This window comes from Vulpes lagopus, chromosome X (assembly GCF_018345385.1).
Source record: "Vulpes lagopus strain Blue_001 chromosome X, ASM1834538v1, whole genome shotgun sequence".
Taxonomy (NCBI): Eukaryota; Metazoa; Chordata; class Mammalia; order Carnivora; family Canidae; genus Vulpes; species Vulpes lagopus.
In genome coordinates, this window is record NC_054848.1 from 80,978,815 (window position 1) to 81,004,872 (window position 26,058).

At 43.3% G+C, this 26,058-nt stretch overlaps 1 protein-coding gene across 1 annotated transcript; it reads left to right on the top strand.

Moving 5' to 3' along the window:
* The first annotated feature begins 4,188 nt into the window (after nucleotides 1–4,188).
* PRPS1 (phosphoribosyl pyrophosphate synthetase 1) lies at nucleotides 4,189–26,058 on the top strand. The gene is made up of 7 exons (XM_041742087.1): nucleotides 4,189–4,455; nucleotides 15,823–16,006; nucleotides 17,171–17,269; nucleotides 18,362–18,486; nucleotides 21,396–21,569; nucleotides 23,868–24,027; nucleotides 24,934–26,058. The coding sequence occupies exons 1-7, from the start codon at nucleotides 4,334–4,336 to the stop codon at nucleotides 25,024–25,026; spliced, it is 957 nt and encodes a 318-aa protein (XP_041598021.1). The 5' UTR covers nucleotides 4,189–4,333; the 3' UTR covers nucleotides 25,027–26,058.

Sequence of the window (26,058 nt, forward strand, 5' to 3'; positions counted from 1 at the left end):
GTGAGCCCGGGATCCTGGGATCGAGTTCTGCATTGTGCTCCCCATGGTGAGCCTACTTCTCCCTCTGCCTATGTCTCTGCCTCTCTATGTTTCTCATGAATAAATTTTTTAAAATCTTTAAAAAATGAGAAAATCCCCTGCAAGAAATGCTAATATCCAGGAAGAACAGGAAAGACTGTTTGAAGAAGACCAGGAAGCTCAGCTAGTAAAAACTGATCCTGGAGTAGCACCCAAGTTCTGATATTAAAGTGGCAGGCCCAGGAAGAGAAGACTTTGGTGTCGCTACTTTCTTGTAGTCCTGCTGGGGGTGGGAAGAGAGAACACGGCCTTCTTTATCTGCTTCTAAAGTAGCCATTTGTAAGTCTGTAAAACATATTGAGGAAAGGGGCTATCTTTTACTCATTTCTATAATCCAAAGGCTGAGCACTGTACTTTGCCCACAGTTGCTGCCCAAGAGGTGCCTGGTAGAGAAACATCTGATTGAATAAATGGATGAATTCAGACTCTCCTATAACGTCTGGGATCTCAGGGGAAGGCACAACCAGACCTGCCCTACCGGGTAGGGGAGGGAAAAATCCCTTCCAATGAGGAGGGTGTATACAAAATTCTCCCAGGGGCCCTAAGCTTTACTCTGATGAGTCCAAGGTTCCTTGATCATTTATCTGGAGGACGATCCATTGTGTTCATAGAACTCTTGAAGGGGTCCATAATCTCCAAAAGGTTGAGATTCACAAATAATATTCTTCTGACCCTCTTGTTAAACCCTTTAACTAATGGCCCAGTTGAGGACATGACTCACCCTCCCAACGTGGTTTGCCTGCCTCCAGTCTTCTCCCTATTATTCATCCTCTCTACAGATAAATTTGCTGAAAGCACAATTATGATCATGTCATTCCCTTACTCCAGAATGATGGTTTCCCATCCCTCGCAGAATAAAGTCTCAACATAGTACCTGATGCTCCAGCCGAAGTAGAGGACTTCCTTTTACTTAAAATCCCTCTCTACTTCCTCACCTTTGCTTCAAGCCTGGGGAGACTCACTTCTTCCCAGTCATTGCCTGTCAAAACCCTACTCATTCTTCACCCTAACTCATGTAGTTCTACCTTCACAACCACCTCCCGGGATGTGCCACTCAGAGGTTATACCTTTTACCACTGAGTCTGTGTATCACTTTTTTTGGGTCTTGCGGCCAATGTCTAGGTGTACCTCCAAAATCCATTTTCCTCTTCTGCCTGGGCACAGGGCCACCTCCCAAGATATTTCCTGGTCCTGCTTGCTAGGTATGACTTGCAACTAAGTTCTTGCCATGTGACAAAGCTCTTGCCAAAGGGATCTGATGGAAAGTGAAGTGGACAAATTCCACCTGACTTGCTGCAAAGGAGATCCCTTCCCTGGAACTCTTTCTTCCTTCCCATGAGCTAGAATTGTGGATGTGCCCATTACCTTGTGGGGAGAAGAACTGCTCCACTAGCCTAGACTGACCAGCATGTAATGTCAGAGAAATCATCTGTCTTACTCAAGCTGCTGCATTTAAGGGCTCTGCCACAGTGGAGGCTTCTCTGTTGTACTGTGGCTTATAATTATTTATGTAAGTGTGTCATTTTCTCTACTAAGAAGCCGACTCCTTATAGGTCTCCCTGCTTCCTATCGTGCCCCCTGCATGCTATTCTCAGCTGATATGATCCTTTTAAAAGGGAAGTCAGATCACGTCATGCTTTGCTTAAAACAACAACAACAAAACACTTTACTGGGTAAAAGCAGAAATCCATAGAATGGCCTACAAGGTCCTATAAGGTCCATGATCGGCAGCCTCCCACCGATTGCTCTTGCCTTATTGACCTCATTTTCCTTATTTACTCTTCCAGGTGTGCTCCAACCCCGCTTCCCCAACACTCACTCTGTACCAGACACACCACCCACTCTACTATCCTGCAAACAAGTTAGATACTCTCCTGCCTTGGGGTCTTTGCTTCTGCTGTTCCCCCAGCTTGTCCCAGACAGCAACATGGCTCCTTCTTTTATGTCCTTCAGGTCTTTGTCCAAATGTGACCTTCCCAGGTCAGCTTTCTCTGACTACCCCATTTAAAACTATACTCTCCCTCTCCCCTACTATCACCCTAGCACATTATCCCACTTCCTCGCCTCATTTTCCTCTACAGCACTTACCACCATTTGACATATTATATATTATCTTTAACGACACCTTTCTTGTTTGAGAGCAAAATCTCCACAAGAGCAGGGTTTTTTGACTGTCCACTATCATATTCTCAGAGCTGGGAACAGGGCCCAGTACATTAAAAGTAGTCAACAGGGATGACTGGGTGGCTCAGTGGTTTAGCGTCTGCCTTTTGTTCAGGTCATGATCCCAGGGTCCTGGAATCGAGTCCCACTTCGGGCTCCCCACAGGGAGCTGGCTTCTCCCTCTCCCTCTGCCTATGTCTCTGCCTCTCTCTGTGTCTGTCATGAATAAGTAAATAAAATCTTCCAAAAAATAAAGTAGTCAATAAATATTTTTTGAATGAATGGATTCCTTGGGTGCAAATACTCTCTAGTTCCCTCCATGCCTAGCACACTGCTTTTTTTTAAAGATTTATTTATTTATTTTAGAGAGACAGAGTTGGGGGGTCGCAGGGAGGGTGGAGAGGGAGAGAATCTTAAAGCAGACTCCCATGCTGAACACACAGTCTGACCCAGGGCTGGATCACAAGGCTTATGAGATCAGGACCTGAGCTGAAACTAAGAGGCAGAGGCTTAACCCACTGAGCTACTCAGGTGCCCCCACACTGCTTTGCATGCAATAAAGCACTCAGTAAATATTTAATGAATGAGCTATGGTGGAGGGTTACTAGTATTCTGTCTTGCTGTTTGCTTCCTTCTCCAAGTACCCCTAGATACCTGGGCCTATGCTAAATTTCTGAACTTGTAGAAGTATGACAAATGGTCAGAAGGAGAGGTCTTCTGTGGACACTCCTGAACATGGCAATAAGAGAAAGATAGGATGCTATTCTGAGTATTTTCTACCTTTACCACTTGGACAAATCCCTTCCCATTTCTGGGTCTTAGTTTCACCATATGTAAGATGAAGCTAGGAGACGAGATGATTTCTCAAGTCCGTTCTATTTTTACAGCTTGTAGTGATGGTGCTCATAACTAAAATTGTATGGTTCTAAAATTGTATGATTTTTTTCTTCTAATCTGTGCTCGGAATATGCTTAATGAAAATGTAGGGTAAGGAATGAAGATCTTCTTTGGTCCCATTAGCAAGTATCATTATAGAAATAATATAACATGGCATAAGAGGCCACATTAGCAACATGCAGAAATGAAGCTGAGGCTCACATGAGGCAAATAAAACCAAAAACTAGGTTTTGTGATTCATTCTGGGTTATTTATCTGAATTCCCATACGTATACTATATATACGTATATATATTTTCTCTCCTTTCCAAGGATTAGATAAAGTAGACCTTTATTGCCAAGGTATTTTGGAAAACCCACACTCCTCCTCTTGTTTGAACACACTTGGCCCCATCATCCGAAACAAAATACAACTTTCTCTTGTCATGTCTCTGGATGATTGAGGTGGTGTGCCCTAGGTCACTTTCCCCTTGGGATTTGTCTTCCAGGGAAAGGTGATACTACACTGTTGCAAAGGGCAAAGATGCTGTTTGGAGGCACCTGTGCCACAGGTGTCTCTCTGTAATGTAAACGTACTTCAAATCAACCCTGCTCTTATAAAGAGATAAAAATCACATTCAGAAACATGCAAACTCCTATTCAGAAATACCCCCTTCATTCTGAGAAACTGGCTGCCATCCTGATAAACGGATTTTCTTAAAAGGAACTGTAAACCAGAGCCAGACTGACTTTCTGGTGGTGAAAGAAAAAAAAAAGCGTGTCCGATTTGCCGCTTGCGGGAACGATCTGGTACCACCGATCACCAACATGCTTCCACCCACTATGAAGCGCGGTTCGCGTTGGCGCTCACCAGCCAGCGCTCTCCCGTGGCCTAGCTACGGAGGGCGGGGCCACGGCTTAGCCTCGCCCCTTTCATGGCCTCCAGCCAATACACAAGCCATCTGGAGGCCAGCCAAGCTACGGCAAGAACCCGCCCCTCGCGCCCGCTTAGCTAATCAGGGCGGCGGGGTGTGGACTTCCCCGCTGACCACGCCTTCCCAGCGCTGGGTAACTTAGAGCCGCACGCCAGGCGGGAATGTAAGATGGCGGAGTAGCCACGCGAAGCGGTTAGCACTGAGTCTCTTGGCCGACTTCAGGTCCCGTCTCAGCAGCAGCCGTGATCGCTGAGCAGAGAGTGCCTAGGGTAGGCAGCCAAGATGCCGAATATTAAGATCTTCAGCGGCAGCTCCCACCAGGACTTATCCCAGAAAATTGCTGACCGCCTGGGCCTGGAGCTAGGCAAGGTGGTGACTAAGAAATTCAGCAATCAAGAGACCTGGTAAGGGCCAAGTTGGAACCCCGACCGGCCTCACCTGCCGGGGCGGCGGGGGCAGTGCTTGCACGACCAGGGGTAGGGGGATGGGGCCGCCGCGTGAGTTCTGAGGAACCGGGACTGGGGCGGGGGAAGGGGCAGCTTTTTTGGCTAGCGTGCCCCGCGGCTTGTTTCCGTTATTTTACCTCTCGCGGGAGGGTCACGTTCATTCTCACCGTGCGGTGGGGTGGAGTCAAAATGGAGCATGAGGCGAAGCTGCTGGGTTTGAGGGCAAGAGCTGGAGGACCCAAGGCGGAGATAGCGGCTGCCTAGAGCAACGGAAAGGGAAAGACGCTTAGCTTCAGCCAAGGGGACACGTGGCTTTGTCGCTTCACTGTTGAGCCATCCAGACGGGACTGGGTTCACTTTAACTCTTGGACCAGCTTGCTTGGGAAACCCTTAGAGCGTACTGAACCCTTGAACTCTCCTGGTGTTTCTCTTTGAGACTAAGGAGCTTTTCAATTCGAAATGGTGTCGATCGGGTTTCGTAGTGAGGAAAACTGACATTATGTACTTGAGGGCGCCAAAATTATTACTAAGGACTTCCGTCGCATTGGCAGGCGATTGGATTTTCACATCTTCAGAATCACATCTTTAGAAGTGGAGCCATGCTGAAGTTTAATGCAGTTGCTCAGATAAAGTGATGCATTAGCTCAGCATCCTGATTGCCAGCATCATGCCGGCTTGAGCCATCCAGAATATTTTAGGGAACCTTAGTTCTGGAATCCTTGACCTTCCCCAGTGTAGCGAAATGCAGAAACCTATTTTTCAGGAGCAAAGTCTATCCTGAACTTGTCCACTTCTCTAACCCCTTATGGGAATTTAGGAATCAGCTTTTTTTTTTCTTCTTAAATCCCTGAGTGTTAAGATAATGGTGGAAAGAACGGAGTGAAAGACCGGAATTGCAGTGCATTGCAGCTAGAATTTTTTTCATTGCCTTGCTAATTAAACTTGCTCCCTCCCCCCACTTCCAACTTCCTCCTGCACCTTGGGGGCCATATTAAAGATAAACTTACTTACCTGATCCTGCCACCTGAATGTAGAATTTTCTGGTTCTGATAGGCATACTTCGTGTTTCCTTGCCCTGATGATCAAATCAGAACAGTGCCCACAATCTCAAAGATGGCAGTCATCTGTTAAGGGGAAAGTTTACACCAAACCTAGTGACCAGTTAAATTAGTTAACGTTACTTTCAATATATTTTCCTAGATGCCTTTGTTTCCTTCTTTTTTTCCTATTTAAACTTATTACTGAAGTGTAACTACCCTATCCTTCCTAGACCTGCTGATAAAAGCATTCATCTGTAGTGGACAGCTCCCATCTGGGTACTTGACTATTGTGCCGCTGGTTGTGATACAAATGATAGTGCAACGCTGACAAGGTCTGTAACCAGGCAATAGCTTAGAAGAGGCTGGCCAAGCAGTTGTCTTTACCTGTGACCACACCGTTATGACGCCATAATAATAATAATAAGACAGTCCAGGACCAGACTTTGCAAGCGGCATTGTAGGTAGGGAACAAGAATGTTGTTCATTTAGGGGGGTTTTTTGGCCCTTTTAGAGAACTGTGGTTACTATTATTTTTTAAAGATTTTATTTATTTTTTTGAGAGAGAGAGCACAAGCAGGGAGGGAGGGTAAGGGAGAATCAGACTCCACCGCTGAACAGGGAGCCTGATGAGGGGCTCCATCCCAGGACCCCAAGATCATGACCTGAGCCGATGGCTCAGATGGTTAATCGACTGAGCCACCCAGGACTGTAGTATTAAATCCTTTCCTTGCACTTCTAGGAAAAACACAAAGACCTTATTTTTCTTTCTGTTAACCCTTCACCCTGTGCCTCATACAACACCCTAGAACCTGAAGGTATATTGGGAGATGGGGAGGGTGAGAACAATTTACTGTTCTGACTGATCTGAATTCATCAGCAATCCCAATCTACGACAGAGATCAGGCTGGTTTCATTTTTAAACAGTCAGATAATAGCATGCTTGGAAATGCTAGTTAAGATTAAGCCCAACGTGGAAAATTGCTGACTGGTTTGGTTTCCCTGTTTCAGGCTTAATCATTAGCTTTTTGGTTCCTTACATGTTCTGAAATCTTCATTGAACATAATGGAATATGTTACCTATGGAACTCCCCCCACCCCTCCATCTTCCCTGCCTTCACCTTTGGCTCTTTTGCACTGAAGAAATGGAAACTGCTGCCCTCTGTAACTCTTGGGCCCTAAAGGACATGGACAGAGCAGCTCAGTGGGTACTCTGGGTCATCAGGTGTAGAACTGCAGACCCCAGCCTCAAATGAGATAGTTTTGCTCTCTGTACAATTTGGCAGAATCTCAGGGGTTGGCGCTCTCTTGAGCAGCGTGGCTTTTCTCTGCCAGTCAAGATCATCCATTACTGTCCAGTTATTTAGGAAACATACATACATATATACTGTAGGTGGATGTATCTCACACACACACACAGAGACAGAGATAGATAAAAGGGATTAGAAGCTTATGCTCTGGAATCAGAGAACCTACCATTGAAATCTTTGCATTTCTTTGCCTCAGTAATCTCATCTGTAAAGTAATATCTATCCATGGAATTATTGTGAAGGTGAAATGAGATAGGAGTAAAGTTTTTAGAATGATGTCCCAGCACAATAAATGCAGTGAATGTTGGTAAGAGGTGGTGGTGATGGTATTGCAGAAAATGTGGAAAATACATAAGAGGACAAGGGGAAAAAAGACACCTCAAATAATCCTACCACCCACGATCAGCTGTTCACGATTTAATTTATTACCTTCCAGATGTTTGTGTTTATATACTTTTTCAAAAATGTAAGATGTTGGGTCGCCTGGGTGGCTCAGTTGGTTAAGCACATGCCTTCAGCTCAGGTCATGATTTCAAGGTCCTGGGATCAAGCCCCACATGGGGCTCCCCCTCAGCAGGGAGTCTGCTTCTCCAGCATCCTCTCCCTCTGCCCTTAACTCCATTCCTGCTTCCTCTCAAATAAATAAGTAAAATCTTTTTTAAAAATGTAAGATGTTTGGGGCACCTGGGTGGCTCAATCAATTAAGTGTCCAACTCTTGGTTTTGGCTCAGGTCATGATCTCACAGTTGTGTGATCAAGCCCTGTGTCAGGCTCTGTGGAGTCTGCTTCAGATACTCTCAAATAAATAAAATCTTTTTTAAAATATAAAATGTTGATAACTTTCATCACTTAGCAATATATTTTGAATAATTTCTTAATATTTAGTTTACATGGTTTTAAATAGCTGCATACAGTCTTATCGTTTTACCATAATTGTAGATAACCAAGTAAGTCCCTGCTGGTAGATATTTCCCATTTTTGACTAATGCTTTTTTTTTAAGAACCTTTGAACATAATAAATCTTTGTCCGTTTCTGATTTCCTTAGGACAAATCCCTAGAAGGGGAATCACTAGGTTAAGGGGACCATTACACCATTTTTTTAGGCATTTGGTAACATGTTGGTAAATTGCTCTCTAGAAAAACTTGACCCAGTTTCTGTTCTCATCAGCAATAACAATACTAATAATAATTAATTAATGTATAGTGAGTGCCTAAGATGTGCTAGTTCCTATGCTAACTACTTTATCCACTAATCCCCCCAACACTGCTGAGAAGTTACTATCCTCATTTTATGGATGAAGGAACTAATATTCAGAGGTTAAATAATTTGCCCAACTCTGGGTATTACTGTTTAAATTTTTGCTGATACATTATCTCATCTGACTTTTAAGACTTCTTAATAGGGATGCCTGTGTGGCTCAGTCTATTAAGCACCTGCCTTCCAGCTCAGGTCATAATCCCAGAGTCCTGGGATGGAGTCCCGCGTCTGGCTCCCTGCTCAGTGGGAAGTATGCTTCTCCCTCCCTCTCTACCGTCCCCCCCCACTTGTGCTCTCTGGCTCTCCATCAAATAAATGAAAATCTTTTAAAAAAAAATACGACAAAACTTTTGAATACACTAAAGTTTTTAATTTTTTGATTCTCATCAATAGTGATAAGTACCTTTGTTTTATTTCATTACTCTGGATAGGCCAGGAGGGGAAAGACTAACTTTGGTTGCCTAGGATTTTCCTAAGAACCATATCCCCTGGTTAGTTAATCCCTTGCATTTTGCACATGCCAATGCCTCCATCTAAATTTTTGAAATTTTCTTAAGAATGCTACCTGCCTTCTAGATTTCACTTTATTTCTTTTTGTGTAGCCTTCTGTGCTAGATGGATGCACTCAGGCCTGATGCTAAAGAAGAAAGGTAAAGAAGAAGCTACTTTTCTCACTGGATAGACAGCCATTCTGGCCTTTCTAAAAGACTGGGAGAAAGATTGGCCCAGAGCCACTTGGAAAGCACGCCATTAGCTAGAGGGAGAGAACATGGAGTATTACTCTTTAAATTGCTAAACCAGGTTTTTCCACCTGATAGATTACATTAAGAGCAAACAGGTTTTAGGCACAGCCGTTCTACCACCAATCGCTGCCTAATTTATCATCTCTTTGACTTAGAGGCAACCATAAGAAAAAAATCAGATTTTATGAGGATTCCTTGAACTTTTTATTAACCAAGCTGAGTATAGTTTGCAGGCTTTTGGGGATTTATGAAAGTCCATACACTATAACACTACTGGAGGGAAGGATTGATCTTCATTGGTGAGATCACAGTTATGCACAGTAAAACAAGGCAGTGTCCTAGTTTACTTGCACCACTTTATTTTGACTGATTGATTGATTTGAGAGTGAGAGCAGGCACACAGGAGTGTGTGAGTAGGGAGGTGGGCAGAGGGAGAGACTTCTTAAAGCAGACCCCCCCCCACTGAATATGGAGCAGGAATATGGAGCTCAGTTTCACAACCCATGAGATCATGACCTGAGCTGAAACCAAGAGTTGGACACTCAACTAAGTCACCTAGCTGCCCCTGCACCACTTTATTTTGAGTATAGTTTAATAAATAAAATTTTCAAGTTATTAGATACATGCCTGATCATAACACTTTCTATGCTTGAGGGTAAGATTTACACCTGAATTTTGCTTTGGGAAGTGACTGAACTGCTGGTTGACTTATCATCGGGTGATAAAATAACACAAAAATGTTACTAGTGATTGTGCTGGGTGCTGAGCTGGTGCTCTTGTAAAAAATTATTTTTCAAACTTCCTATGATATTAGAATATTTTTAAGAGTCATTTGTACTAAAGTATTGTATTTAGCAAATGATCCCTGATGTTCAGTTGGCTGTGATAATTTATTTATATTTATTTTTTAAAAATATTTTATGTATTTATTTGAGCGAGAGAGAGCAAGCAGGAGCAGGGGGATAGACAGAGGGAGAGAGAAAGGGAGAAACAGACTCTCAATGTTGAACAGGAGTCTGATGAGAGGCTCGATTCCAGACAGACCTGAGCTGAAGCAAATGCTTAACTGACTGAGCCACCCAGGCACCCTATAATTTAATTTTATAATACTTTATCTGTTTTCAAGAAAGGATTTGAAGTGTTTTTCATGCTAGTCACACATACAAAAGGTTCATTTAATAGATGCATCAGAAGCCTTTTAGAACAAAGGACTATCATAATCGCGCCAAGAATTTGGCATAAAGTGATTACTGAAGTTCAGTGTTAATTGAACTGTATCCCTTGGCTTCCTGGCAGCCAAAGGGAAAAAGGCATATGCAGTGGATTATGTAGTTTCTGTTTCTATTTTCATAAAATTCTTTAGATCCCTCTGGGCACAAAATTCTAGGAATTTTATGAGTGGGATCCTTAAATAATGATATCTAGTAACATAAGGAACAATGTAAGCAATTTTGTGGGTATTTTTTTAAGATTTATTTATTTATTCCAGAGAGATAGATAGAGAGAGAGAGAGGGAGAGGGAGGGAGTGTGAGAGGGGGGGGACGGGTGGCAGAGGGAGAGGGAATCCCAAGCAGACTCCCTGATGAGTGTGGAACCCGACATGGGGCTTGATCCCAGGACCCTGGAGCTGAAGTCAAGAGTCAGATTTAGCCAACTTAACCACCCAGGTGCCTCTTGTGGGTATTTTTTATATTGACTCTGGTAGTTGAGGCAGTTGTAAAGAGAGATAAGCCATCATGGTCTAAGCATGTTGCTTTCTGGTCTTACTTGAAAGTAAGAAAGCTTTGAAATAGAGAATAAGCCCTTCTCTTAATGTCATCTTGGATCAGTTGTTTTTTTTTTTTTTTTTTTTTTAGAGAGTGTGTATGTGTGAGCAGGGGGGAGGGGAGTAGGTTCAGAAGGCCAGAAGGAGAGAATCTTTTTTTTTTTTTTTAATTTTTCTTTTTTATTTATTTACTATAGTCACAGAGAGAGAGAGGCAGAGACACAGGCAGAGGGAGAGAAGCAGGCTCCATGCACCGGGAGCCCGACGCGGGACTCGATCCCGGTTCTCCAGGATCGCGCCCTGGGCCAAAGGCAGGCACCAAACCGCTGCGCCACCCAGGGATCCCATTGGATCAGTTGTTAAACTGCTGTTCCCTAGCTCCTAATCAGACAACCTGGTTCTGGTTGAGTGAATGTCTGGACCACAGATATTATATTCTGTTTTCTTGACTGAAATCAGAGCCATAGGCCTCCCATCTCAGATGTAGAGGATACTGTTGACTTTATTGGAAGTCAGTGTGCCTGACTTTGGTTCTGCCCCTGGGAAATGGAGCTCTTAATCAAGGAAGTGATGAGATATGGGGCTCACCCCATACCTCTGGGAGGGTTTAAAATTTTCCTAAGTTTTGAAGTCACTCTCAGGTATTTGAAGTACCTGGTCAACACTGGAACTGTGCACCGTAAAACATAGAAGGGGCCCTTACAGCTTGAATTTCTCAAAGGGTGGGCAACGTGAGTAGAGGAGATCTGAGAAGTCCCTTTAAACACCACCACCTCTTAACTTTGGCCTTCCACAATGAGCAACTTGCAGAACACGGCCTCCTCCAAGAGGTGTTACTTAGCCTTGTCCACTTGTGTTTTATGTATTTTATTTATCCCAGCATTTCCAAAAATATGATAGTTTTAACACAAGCGACATGAAAATGGAGATAGGTTTTTCCTCTTACTTAAACTTTCTTGACAATAGACTGTGCATCTTATGCTTACGGCACATTTTAGTTCAGTTCCTCGGAAATGGTAGTCACATTGCAAGTGCTTGATAACCACACAAGTCCAGTGACTCCCAGATTGGGCAGTGCCATTCTAGAACCTACTTTTCAGAAAGCAAGGAAGTTACCCTCCCAGAAAACCCTCCCTAGCTTTCCCCCACCCACCCCTGCCCGGCTTGTCCATTTGAATTTTGAAGAATGTCTTCAGAAAGCAGTTTCAGCATCAGCATAGTTAACGGCATAGTTGACGTTGCCAACAGAGTCCTGTTCCTTTTTAAGGCTGATCTTGGTGATTAATACATGTCTGTTCCGCCAAACCAGGATGCACAAAATTGCCATATTGTTCATTAGGCTGCCTTCATATCACAATTTCAGGATCCTGCCACAAATTTCTTCGTAGCTATCCCATTCTGGTGGGCCCAACAGGTTGTAGTTGTACCCAAAGCGAAATCTCTGCCAGCAGAGTATCTGTGAAAAGGGTATGAGCGGATTTAAGCAAAATCTTTTAGACAAACATGTTAGACTCACTCACCTCCAGTGCGAAGTGAATTACTCTAACTCACAGAAGTGGATCACAGTGAATGATAGAAGCCAGCCTTTTCAGTCTTCTCAATAGCATGCCTGCAGGTTTCCATTCTGACTTGAGTGGATCTCAAGAGGCATCCTAATCCTGAGGGGGTATGAATTCCTTCACCCTTTGTGTCACAGCAGCTCTAGCTAGCTGGGGCTACAGGAGAGCAGGCCAGACCTGGCCCATGCTCTCAGGGAGCTTGCATTCTAAGAGAAGAGACACATGGGTAAAAAGTAAGGTGATAACAAGTTATGAGAAGTGTTGGGAGGATAGTAACTGGGGAGGGTCACTTTATTATGCAACATTTCAAACAAAAGTAGAATAGTACCATTAGTATCAGTGTACCCATCACCCACCTAGTTCAGCACTTAATTTTGTTTCATCTATTAATTCCCCCTTCCACACACACCCATGATTATTTTGAGACAAACCTAGATAAATTATATCATATCATCCATATATATTTCAGTAACCACGATACCATTTTCTTGTCTAAAAAAAATTAACAGCAGTCTCTCAATATAAAATATCCAGCCAGTGTTCAAATTTGCCTGTGCTGGGTTTTTTTTTTCAGTTTGCTTGAATTGGCATGCAAATGAGGCCCATACACTGCAGTTGATTGGATTTTTTAAAGATTTTTTTATTTATTCATTTGAGAGCGACAGTGTGTGTGTGTGAGCTAGAGCAGGAGCAGAAGGGGGAGCGGGAGGGGAGCAAGAGAAGCAGACTCCCCACTGAACAGGAAGCCCAACATAGGACTTGATCCCAGGACTCTAGGATCAGGGCCTGAGCTGAAGGCAGACACTCCACCACTGAGCCACCCAAGTGCGCTGATTTTTTTTTAAGTCACTTTTAATCTTTTGGTCCTCAGGGAAGTCATTTGTTTAATTAAGATAGTCTGAGGAGACATTTTGACTAAAGACCTGAGAAATAAATGAGCTCATCAGAGGAAGAGCATTCCAGGTAGTGGGAAGTGCAAGGCAATGACATGAGGGGGGACAGATTCAGGGAAAGAAGAGGAAGACTGTGTGACCGATGCATAGTAAGCTAGGGAGAAAATATTTGGAGATGAGCTATTTCTCAAGTCAAAAGCAACCCAGAGTTTTCCACATTCCCTCACTGTATCACATAGTTTCTGAGAGCATAATATAAATGAACTAGGCTCTTTGACTTAATACAGAAATGCTGTTGTTTCTAGTCAGCGCTTTTATGACCTCTACTTTCATGGAGGGCTGCAGTAACAGTTTACCCAAGTATACACAAAGTCTAGTAACGCCCTGTTCATTTAAAATCAAATCTCGAGACAATTGTAGATTCACCTGGAATTTTACGAAACGATACTGAGAAATCCTGTGTATGCATTTCCCAGTTTTTCCCGAAGTTCCCAGCCAGAGTTCTTCCAAACTATAGTTTTCTTGTAAAACTGGAGTGTAATGCAAGAGGCAGGATATGGAACTTGATGCAGTCAAGATACAAAACCATCCTGTCACCACAAGGCTCCTTCCTGTTGTAACCACACCTGCACCACTTCTCCCTCTGTGTAGTTTTCTCATGCTGCCTTTGTCTGGTTCAGGTGTCTCGTGAATACTGGCCTTGTAAAAACGTAAAATGCCTTGGAAAAGTATTCCCCCCTCAATCTGTATTCTGGAAAAGAGGGGGCACAATTCATGTTCATTCTTCAAATGTTAGAGGTCTCCAGCAAAGCTGTTTGGGTCCGTCTTCTTAGAGGCTTATCAGCTTTTTTCAATTTTTTTTCAAATTTATTTATTTCAGTAATCTACCCAACTTGGGGCTCAAGCCCACGACCCTGAGATCAAGAACTGCTCACACTCCTCCAACTGAGCCAGCCAGGTGCCCCAAGGTTTACCAATGTTTAAATTCCCATTTCCCCAAGAGCCAATGTAGGCCTTGCATTTCATTGGTTTTTCTCTCTTGTTTTCCTGTTTTTGGTTTCACTGACTTCTGCTCTTAGGGTTATTTTCTTCCTTCTGCTCACTTTGGGTTTATTTTGCACTTTTTCTACTTTATCAATCGAGGAACTGTGATTATTGATCTTGATTACTGAGAAGATAATGCACTTTTAACCTAAGGATCCCTAGTACAGAATACCACTTTAATTCAGTGCCCGAAGGTTTATCTCCAGATATCCCAAACTAATGTCTTTTCCTCTTTGTTCTGGCTACCAGGAATCTCAGCTTCTCTGTTCTCCTGGGTTTCTGGCTTGATTTTTACCATTTGCTCTTCATTTTTTTTGCTTTACTATATAAACTAACCCCATTATTTTAAAAATTAACTGTTACTTGGATTGGAAAAGAATAAATGTTAATTAACTCCTGTATCAGCTTTTTCTGGTAATGGAATTACCTCTTGTTCAAGTTTTTCTCTTGATCAGTGGGAGTTACCAATTATTCTGACCTAATCCTGATGAATACGCACTATGTACTGTACACACACACACCCACAAATACCCCCACCTCACCTATGGGATTAATTGGGGAAATGGTGTTGCTTTGAGGTATCACAGAGGTTATGATTTTTAATCATAAGTTATTCTTGGTAAGGATCCAAGCATGGTTATTAAAATTTTCATTTTATGGTAAAGTATAGCCCTACTCCATAATTAAATTCCTGTGGAATATTTTTTTAAACAAGACTTACTAATTCGATAGAATATAGTTAGCATAAAATGGAGGACCACATCTGTTTTATTCTCCATGTGTCTCTGGCACTTAGAAGTGACTGACATACGAACATTGACTATTTGTTGAGTGAAGTGCCGATATGGTAGATGTGATACTGGCTTCCGTAGAAGGCATCATTACAGAACAGTAGTGATTCATTCCTTACGTGATCCTTCTGCTTTTGTTAAATGTGGATTTTGACAGTCCCAGATTCTGTATCAAATTTGCATTCACATACTCTATTCCTATATGAAATGAGATACAGGCAGCTCACTGAAATTATGTCCAATTACTTGTAAGTACTTTAGCCAATCTTCTTCATGCCATATCACATGTGAAAGTAGATAATATTGACATGCCTGGGTGGCTCAGTGGTTGAGCTTCTACCTTTGGCTCAGGGCATGATCCCCGGGATCCTGGGATCGAGTCCTGCATCAGGCTCACTGCAGAAAGCCTGGTTCTCCGTCTGCCTATGCCTCTGCCTCTCTCTGTGTTGCTCATGAATAAATGAATAAAATCTTTAAAAAAGAAAAAGTAGGGATCCCTGGGTGGCGCAGCGGTTTGGCGCCTGCCTTTGGCCCAGGGCACGATCCTGGAGACCTGGGATCGAATCCCACGTTGGGCTCCTGGTGCATGGAGCCTGCTCCTCCCTCTGCCTGTGTCTCTGCCTCTCTCTCTCTCTGTATGACTATCATAAATAAATAAATAAAAAATTAAAAAAAAAGAAAAAGAAAAAGTAGGTAATATTTGAACTAAGGCAATAAAACTGCTTCTGGTACTGGGGCTTCTCCAGGGGATCACCCAAAGTCTGAAGGGATCAGTGTCCACATGACCCCCACTGTGCTATAATCCATGAGCAGCATAGTAGTAGGGAAGCTATACTTTCTAGACCTCACTGTCTGTAGAAGTGTAGTATAGTGCCTTAAAATCTCTTACTTGTTTTTTTGCTTTCCTTCCTTTCTTGTTGTAGTGTGGAGATTGGAGAAAGCGTACGTGGAGAGGATGTCTACATTGTTCAGAGTGGTTGTGGCGAAATCAATGACAATCTAATGGAGCTTTTGATCATGATTAATGCCTGTAAGATTGCTTCAGCCAGCCGGGTTACTGCAGTCATCCCATGCTTCCCTTATGCCCGGCAGGATAAGAAGGATAAGGTGAGAGCAGAATCTCCTTTTTAAAAAAACTTAAAAAATCAGGAGAAGCACTTGCCCAAAGTCACACACACACACACACATACACACACACACACACACACACACACACATATCCTTAATCCTCAGACGCATATTTAGAGGGTATTATTTTTTTTTATTGCATTCTCATAGGTATTACCTAGTGTTCAAAAACAATCGCTATGTGGTTGGTTTATATAAACCAACACATTGGTAGTTTGTATTTGTTCCAGTCATATGTATGTGACTTTCATTTAGCTCACTGTGACTTTTTAATTGTGACAGTAGGACTAAACACCAGCTACCGTGGAAAAGATTTTTTAAGCTACGGTAGATCTCCTGGGACCCTCTTGGGGTTCCAGCTATGACCTCTTCTATAAAACTTAAAGTTGGTTACATGAATGCTTGATCTCATTATACACATACACATCTCACCTCATTCATGTGGTATATTAGAGGATAAGGTATATACATAAAACTTTGCCAAGACTATTATAATAATCAGTGCCCAAAGTTTCCTTACAATGTCTGGGAGAAGGCCAGATATTTTTATTCTGAGAGACTGTAGTGCTCCTACAGAGTATAAAGAGCATGGGCTTTGCTATTTTATATTGCAGCCAGCATATTTACCTGTTATTTAAGGAAGCTGAAGTTAATGGAAGGTTGACCTCCAGATGAGTGGATGAGTGGTACTAATTTACAAAATAAACTATAATTTCTATTCTGTGCTAGAGCTTTAAATTTTGACCTGTTACATGTCATACAGGTTTGAGTACGTATGTGTTAAAAGAGATTTTTAAAATTCTTGTGAAAAAGATTTTAAGTCTACCTAGTTTAAATAATTGATCATTGGAACACTTGATAGGCTGAAAATGTTTACATTAAGTTAAGAAAACAAAAGGTGGGAAGGTAGTTTTCTTTCTGAAAAACATCCTGATTTGAAAAAGTGATATTGCACTTAATATTTGTGCTAGATTGTGATTTACTCGTAAAGCCAATGGCCATGGCACCTTGTATGAATTTCCTTGTAGTGCGGTACCTTAAACATAGTAAGTGCACAATAAAGAAATGCTTCTTGACCAAATGGATTGTGTCTCAAAATGGCTTTTTGGTTTTGTTGTTCTTTTCTCCCTCCCCCCCATTTAGAGCCGGGCTCCAATCTCAGCCAAGCTTGTGGCAAATATGCTCTCTGTGGCAGGCGCGGATCATATTATCACCATGGACCTGCATGCTTCTCAGATTCAGGTATCTGGAAGCTAAATATTTGACATTGGAAAGGGACGGGGGAGGAATAATAATGATAATGCTAGAGACTGCAGAGAAGCAAACACATGCCCAAATACAGCTCAAAGTAACTAGACATTGACATCACTGTAAGCATCCTTACCTGAAGCATTGTTCCTGGTCCTAGTTGCTTTGGGGTAGTTGAATAAGGGAGGTAGTCTGGAATTCTGAGAAGAGCAGAGGCTTTGGTTTCAAACTGAGGTTGAATCCTGGCTCTGACACTTGGCAGCTTTATAACCTTGGGCAAGTTATTTAACAACTTTGAACACATGCCGCATTGTTAACTGTGAGTATGAAATTGATGGTAGAATGCATGGCCCAGGATGGGTGTTTAGTAAATAGGAACTGTTAACGGTCATCATCAAATTGAGAACCACAGCTATCAGCATACTTCCTAGCATAAACATACAATAAAGGGAGCAGAATACTACCTTATATTTTGTACTGCTTAAAGGGACTTTCAGATCACCGTTGGAGGCTTGCAGCAATCCAGTGAGGTACATGGGGTAGGTGATTCTACGCATTCTGTAGAAGAGAAACAGATCTGTTGAGAAGCACCACTAATCTTATAGCACCGAGTATTGGAACACAGATCTCCTGAATTCTCTTTACTCTGTGTGGCCATTTATAATAGATATATTACACTAAGCTTGTGTATCAAAGCATCTCTAACTGGGTTAGCAGTTAGCTGTTGCTCCCTAACAAGCCAGCCCAACATTTGGTGGCATAAGGCAGTAAGTATGACCTCACAAGTCTGCATGTTGGGCCGTTCTGGTATGGGCTGAATGGGCCGATCTTTCCAAGGGCTCACTCTCACGTTCCTATGAACAGCCGTGGGTTAGCTGAGGGCAGGCTGCTTCCCTGTCGGCTGGCCTCTTGTGCAGCCCAGGCCTGAGGAACCCATTCTAGTCTGCTACACTGGGCATGACTTCTAATCTGTTGGAATGCTAACAGGAAGGTATTTTTTGGGCAAGTTAGTAACCTCTTTGTATCAGTCATTTGTAAATGGAAGTGCAGAAAACAAAGCAAAAGTGACTCAGCTTCTTTCTTCAGGGCTTTTTTGATATCCCAGTGGACAATTTGTATGCAGAGCCAGCTGTCCTGAAGTGGATAAGGGAGAACATCTCTGAGTGGAGGAACTGTACTATTGTCTCACCTGATGCTGGTGGAGCTAAGAGGTATGGCCAGAATGCTTATTATTCTCAAAAGTACTACGGAAATCTTTCAGACAGTTACATCAGAAAGTAATATTTTTCTAGCTAGTGACAGTTATTTTTAAGTATGATTGACCCTTGAACAACATGAGGGTTAGGGGTATCGACCCCCACCACCTGTGTGGTCAAAAATCCACATTAACTTTTGACCACCCCAAAACTTAACTACTGGGGGCCAACTCTTAACTGGAAGTATTCCCAGTAACATAAGCAGTCAGTTACCTATCCTGTATTTTATGTGTTTTACATACCATATTACAAGAAAGCAGGTTGGGGAAAAGAAAATGTCACTGAGAAGATACATTTACAGTACTGTACTTCAAGAAAAATCTGCTCATAAAGTGGACCTGCACAGTCCAAACCCATGTTTTTCAAGGGTCTGCTGTACTTCAGAATGGGTATGGCTGGAACATGAGCCAGATGTAGTTTTATTAACCCTCTTTTACTGGCCTGCATCACTGCCTGAAAGACAGGACAGCACTAAGTGGGGTGGAGGGCTTAAATAGTTACAGTATCATAGAGCTTGACTGAAACCTGTGAGTAGCCTGGCACCACAGAGCTAGCCACACTGTACAACTCTCAGGAATGGTGGGAAATTTGGATTTCTAATGAATGGCACCAGCTTTCCAACCATGTGCTGCTATTAGTGGATGAGTAGGCTTTTAGACTCGTGATGCTCGTTGGTTAGACCATCTTCATTCTGGCATTAAGATATTAAGCAGGGAAGGAAAATAAAGTGGAGGGACTTTATTTTAAACCAAGACCATAACATTTTATAAACAAGCTAATGGCCAAGGATGGCCAATGTCAGTGCTCTACAGCTCACGTGGCGCACACTAAGAGCTCTCAATTTCCTTAGAGTATCCCTTGTTAGTAATGCATTCAAAAGGATGACATACGTTCTTGTTGCAGAAATAGAATGAAGAAGGTACAAAATACAGATGACTAGGAAAAGCTCATTCAGATCTTTCTAAAGGCCTTTCAAATTTTCAGTGACTGTTTCTCAGTAGCCTCTTTATTTCAGTAACTTTAACAGAACTGTTAAGCTGAGAATTTGGAGTTCATTATCCAGCTAGACACGGCTTTTGTGAGTCTCACGTAATCGCTAGTCATCATCCGTGAAGCAACAGAGCCCAAAAACCATCCCCCTAATGGTAGTGGTCAGACTCAACTTGTTGGGCATTACTTTCCCACCTTGCCACAAGACTTAGGGGAATAGTCATGTTTGAAATAATCCAGCAGGATTTCCTCCCCAAAGTTGGGTACAGGAAAACTGCCTTCAGTAGACAACATATTGCTGCCTTACTATTTTGTCTTTGTGTGAATAATTTTCTTGTCGTGGTGGAGTATTTTCAGAGTGAGTGGCTATCACTTGCTATCACTTGCATCTTGGCAGGGTTTTTGGCATAGGTGGAGATCCTGTGTGATGGTGACATGCACAGAATTCTCCTCACAGGAGCATAGGGAGTAACTTGGCCCATACCTGCTTTGTCTGTATTAAGGTTGTTGGCCATTGAGTCTGGATGATCTGGGATGCTTGAGCTCATTTGATTATGCATTCGTCTTGGATAACTAAATGTTCCAAGCAGATTGGTTATTCTTGATGCCCACTGCCCTCACAGTAGTAATGGAGAGCACAGGGTGTGGTTCATTTAGGTCAGGGTACATATGCTGTCCAGGTTGTGGTTCAGATCTTATGTTTTCTATGACATGGTCATGGGTTCTCCTCTGCCCAGCACAGACTCCATTGTGTGACCAGAGTCGCAGCAGAAACCAGACATAATGCTCTGGTTGGGTCAGCGCTACATTAAAAAGCAAGACCCAGGGGTGCCTGGGTGGCTCAGTTGGTTAAGCACCTGCCTCCAGCTCAAGTCATGATCTCAGGGTCCTTGAATGGAGGAGGATTGAGCCCCTCAATGTGCTCCCTGCTCAGCGGGGATGTCTGCTTATCCCTCTCCCTTTGCCTCTGCCCCTACTCATGTGTGTGCACCCTCTCTCAAGTAAATAACCCTTAAAAAAGAAAAAACCCAGAACATAGGCTTCACTTATGGTGAGGATGGCACAGTGAAGCATGGGCCGACATGTCACTGGGACAGCACGCTGTCATTCACACCTAGTCAACTTCTGTCTGAGTGAATTATATGGTACTTTGTCATCAGAGCTCCATCGTCTGTCTCACCTTCTAGTTTGGTTCATATTGTTTTGTAATAGAAAAATACGACTGATGCTTTGATTTGGAGATGACTTAGGGCTGTATAGCATGATGTCCAGTTTTCTCAGCTAATTAGTATGACTTTCTTTGTAGCACTCCTAAAAGAAACTTCCAGGCTTGGTGTTCAGGTACAGTTGACAATAACAGTTGGTGGATCACTGATGGGAGTATGGTGAGAGCATAGGCACTGGACCAGGCTGGCTCCTCTCCGGCCAGGTTCACATTCACTTCTTACAACATCTGCATGCCAAATTGGGACAATCTGTACACTCCCAGCCTTCATTAATAAAGCTTTTTCTCTTTCCCCTTCTGCTGCCAATCTATTAAATGAACGTGCCTGAGCATCATCCTGCTTCTGGGACTGGTGAGGCATCTGGCTCTCCCCTCACTGTAAACCAGAATTAATTATAATCCACGTCTGACTAATACGCTTAGAAACTGCTCTCAGGATATGGAGGCCTTCGTCTATAAAACCCACTTGGTGCGGTTGGCCTTTGAGAAGTCAATCAATTAGAGCTGTTTTTTTCCAGCCCTGGGAACGGTTTGGTTTCAAGGAGTATTCTCCCCTGGAAAAGGAGCCCATTGTTTAGTCCCAGGCTTTCGTCTTTAGGAGCCCCACAGCCATGGGCACAGATGTAACTGCGACCACCCTGTTTTGCAGAGTGACCTCCATCGCAGACCGGTTGAACGTGGACTTTGCTCTGATTCACAAAGAACGGAAGAAGGCCAACGAAGTAGACCGCATGGTGCTGGTGGGAGACGTGAAGGATCGAGTGGCCATCCTGGTGGATGACATGGCTGATACCTGTGGCACAATCTGCCATGCGGCCGACAAGTGAGTGTGGAAAGGTGGGGTGGGTGGTTAGAAGGGAAAAGCTAACCACTGTCTCCATTCCCTAAGCCTGCTGATTGCTCCTCAGAAGTGAACCGAGGGGGATGGTAACTACCTTTGGGAGTTAGTACCTTAGTACCGTAGGCTTGAATTGCAGTATGCATAAATTGATGAATATTTTACTTTGACCCCCCAGATTTCCTTAGTTTTATTGTGCTAAACTGTATAAAGATTTTATTTATTTATTTGTGAGAGACACACAGGCAGAGACATAGGCAGAGGGAGAAGCAGGCTCCTTTCAAGGAGCCTGATGTAGGACTTGATCCCAGGACCCCAGGATCACAGCCTGAGCCAAAGGCAGACGTTCAACCACTGAGCCACCCAGGTACCCTGATAGTTTTTAAAAACAAATTAAAGTTGGGCACCTGGGTGGCTCAGTCATTTAAGTGTCTGCCTTGGCTCAGATCATGATCCCAGGGTCCTGGGATCGAGTCCTACATTGAGCTCCCTGCTCAGCAGAGAGCCTGCTTCTCCCTTTACCCCTCTCCCTGCTCGTGTTCTCTCTCAAACACCCTCAAATAAATAAATAAAATCTTAAAAAAAAAAACAAAGTCGAAATTTATGGGCCTGAAAAGATAGGAATTGGCCCTTAATGCAGATTTGAATTGTGTGAGTCCACTTACATACATTTTTTTTTATTAATCTAGTGAGGAACTGTAAGTATATTTTCTCTTCCTTATGGTTTTCTTAATAGCAGTATCTTTCTTCTAGCTTACTGTATTATAAAAATACAGCATATACTATAACACACAAAGTATATGTCCATGGACCATTTATGTTATCAGTAAGGCTTCTGGCCAACAGGAGGCTATCAGTAGTTAAGTTTTGGGGGAGTCAAAAGTTATGCTCAGATTTTTCAGCTGTGTGTGGGGGGTGGTAAGTGCCTCTAACCCCCTGTGTTGTTGCAGGGTCCACTGTATTCTTCTATTTATATTTCACCTAAGCCATAAACCCTGGCCTTACCTCTTGATTGTCCATTTTAGCTGCTACCACCTTTGTTCATATTATTTCTCATCCCTTGCCTGCACAGTTCTAAACTTCCTTCACTCTGTTCTCTCTGCTGCTAGTCACCAATCTCTTACCTCCCTAGTCCATCTCTCTCTCATTGCCTCCCCACTTGCTCATCTGTCCAAAACTAAGGCTAGAGCCCATCACTCCTCTCCTTGAAAACCTTAACTGGCTCCCTATTGCTTATAATCCACACCACTGTGGAGAGCCTTGTTTCTCATCATTTTTCCTTAACCTCAGGGTGTCTGTGCCATGCACGGGGCCTGGCAGATAATAGAGGCTAAGAAAATATTTATGTGCTGAGCGATTTCTGACTGGGATCCTGGAGTATACATTTATAAAATTCATCTCATCCTTGTATGATTAAGGTAATGCGAATTGCTATAATAGATCAACTCCCTGAATGTCAGTTGATTAACATGATAGTTTCTTATTCATGGCTTAGGTATCCCTCTTTTGGTTTTGTGGTGGTAGTGCATCTTTAACATAAAGCTTCCAATATTACCTTGGAAGACATTTCCAGTTTGGCCAGCCAGAAAGGAAAAAAAAGCATGGGGAATCACCCATGGAAGATTCTTCTAAGCCCAGCCAGTGGTATACATTACATCTGCCCACATTCTGAGAGCTAGAATTAAGTCACATGGCCACTCCTAACTTTGCAAGAGAGGCTGGGAAATGTAGTCCAGCTGTGTGCCTGGGGAGGCGGGGTGGAATGTGATGGATTTTGTTGAGCATAGTAGTCTTTGCCAGTCTTTTACAACGCTAATCGAACTTAGGTAAGTTCTCAGTCCCATTTCTCTTTGCTGTGAACTAAATTGTGTCCTCCCCTAAAGTTCATACATTGAAGTCCTAACCCTCCGGTATGATATTTGGAGATGGGGCTTTGTGGGGAGGTAACTAGGGTTAGATGAGATCATGAGGTGGGGACCCTCATCGTGAGAATAGTGCCTTTGTAAGAAGAGATACCTAAGAGCTGGGTCCCCCCACATATGTACATACAGAAGTCATGTGAGCACACAGTGCGATGGCAGCTGCCAACAAGCCAAGAGAAGAGGCCTCAGGATGATAGCTACCTTGTCACCACCTTGATCTCTGGGTTCCCAGCCTCCAGAAGTGAGAGATAAAGCTCTTGTTTTTAAGGCACTCAGGCTGACTAATGTACTCCTCCCCGCTAACTCAGGTCCTCTAGTGATAAGTGAGAATAATGCAGAGCAACTCTGCTTTTTTCTCTAGACTTCTCTCAGCTGGAGCCACCAGAGTTTATGCTATCTTGACTCATGGAATCTTTTCTGGCCCGGCCATCTCTCGCATTAACAATGCATGCTTTGAAGCAGTCGTAGTCACCAATACCATACCTCAGGAGGATAAGATGAAGCATTGCTCCAAAATACAGGTAAGGATGAGATTCTTGCAAAATAGGACTCTGCTACGTATTTAAGGAGGTGGTTGTCTATGTCGAATTAGGTGTCTGGATGCTGAAGATTTCCTCCTTTGCTCTTAAGGGTCCATCATCAGGAACTGTGACCCAAGAATTAAAAAAATACATATCACATGTAAAAATTCAGATTGCTAGGCAAACCTCTGGAGGACAGAGCATTAGGACTCGACATTTCAGCAGACTCTCTCAGTGATTGTGCCACACACTCAAATTTGCAAGTCCATGCTTTACAGTGTGTGTCACTCTTAACTGTTGGGCCCTGTAGACACAGGGAAACCTTTAAAGTGGTGGTACACGCCTTAGAATGTCACATGCTCTAGAAACAGCTGAAGTTAATTACCTAGGGTTCCTGTTAAAATCCATATTCCTCTGCTCCATCTGGGACTGACAAAACCAAGAGGTCCTGGGACCACTCCTTTAATTCCCCCAAGTAATTAGACACTAAAGTTCAAGGTGTTATTGCACTAAAAGGACAAGGCATCACTTAATTAAGAATGTGTTTGGTAATCCCTTAGCTTTCTGAGATTAATATGTGGAATTGGAGCATTTTTTAAGGATTTTTTACCCCCATCTTAAGTATTCTTTTTATTTAACTGCTGAGAATGCATATGTGTCAGCTCACCGCTATCTTGGTGAGTCTGAGTCAAAAGTTTCCCTCCCTTAGCGCTTGGATCATTTTTTAAGTGGTCATGTTAAAAATAATCTGCGGACTATAGCTGGGTGCACGACTCACGAGGGGGTGCAGCCCCAGGGCAGCAGTTTTAAGGGGAAGGCCCCTCGTTGAGCTGCTCATCAGTGTCTGCAATGGGTCCATCATCTGTCTGTGTGCTGCTAACCTGATGCCCTTCTTGGCTCTTATAGGTGATCGATATCTCCATGATCCTGGCAGAAGCCATCAGGAGAACTCACAATGGGGAATCAGTTTCCTACCTGTTCAGCCATGTCCCTTTATAATAGAGTAACTGCTGAGGCTTTTTACAAATAAAGTGAACCCCACCCCTTTGTTTTCCCCCTTGGTATTTGAGGACAGATTCAGCAGAAGGCCTGGCTTGCTCTGGTGAAGCTTTCTACACCCCTCATCAGGGTATATTAGTATTTCTCCTAAATTTAGAGAAAGATTGAGATTAACTGCTGAGATTTCCCTGCCTGCACCTGCCTTGTCTCATTCTGGCTTGATGCTGTGAGGCTTGAGGCTTTAACTACCGCTGAGCCCACAGCAAGATTTCAGGCTTTGGAAGGTGTTGTATAGGGGTGTTTGGATGTTCCCCTGGGGAGGGGAGAACACAGACTACTTTGCATGTGAATACTTCAGGGTTTCCTTGGTTCAGAACTACTGACAACAAAGCCCCGCCCTCTTTCCCCCTTTCCCCCCAACCTATGACAAGTTCTCAAAAGCCTGCAAAATGACCGCAAGAACCCTAGGCAGCCCCAGCTCAGCTGCTCAGTCCTGTAAATCTGGAGCCAGTGGGCAACTTACAGTGTGAGCAGATCTCTGGAGTGGGGGTGGGGTGGGGGTGGGGGGTGCCTGGGGGTAGGCAGCACACAGGGCAGTGAATGCTTCTTGTGGGAAAAAGCCTAATCCTTCATCCCCTCCAGCTTGGGGACTGTGTTGCCTGGATTTTCCTTTGTACCTATTCTTTCTATTTGGCTTGACCTTCAGCCGTCTTGCCCTTCCCCTGGTCAGATGTCCTCTGGGGCACAAATGTTCCTCGTACCACAGTCTTCTGGAAAGCAAACTCAGCTTCCTGCTCCGTAATCTCTCACATTGACACGAGATTATTTTTTGCCATAGCATAATCTTCCTTAGCCCACTACCGCTGTGGTTATAGGTTTTAGGTGGGGTTGTAGTGCCTTTTGATTAATTTAAATATTTCATCTTTCTGCCATCTATTTGGCCTCTCCAATGACCCGAGATTTCTGTTAAAAAGACTGATGTTACTGTCTCTTGTAGAGGAAACTAATAAAGTGTCTGTGTGTGATTGTGAA

Bases quoted from the DNA above. Each gene is read 5' to 3' on its own strand.
- PRPS1 (XM_041742087.1), top strand. From the start codon at position 4,334: ATGCCGAATATTAAGATCTTCAGCGGCAGCTCCCACCAGGACTTATCC. The intron at 4,456-15,822 runs GTAAGGGCCAAG...TTCTTGTTGTAG, and splicing joins TTCAGCAATCAAGAGACCTG to TGTGGAGATTGGAGAAAGCG. The intron at 16,007-17,170 runs GTGAGAGCAGAA...CCCCCCATTTAG, and splicing joins GGCAGGATAAGAAGGATAAG to AGCCGGGCTCCAATCTCAGC.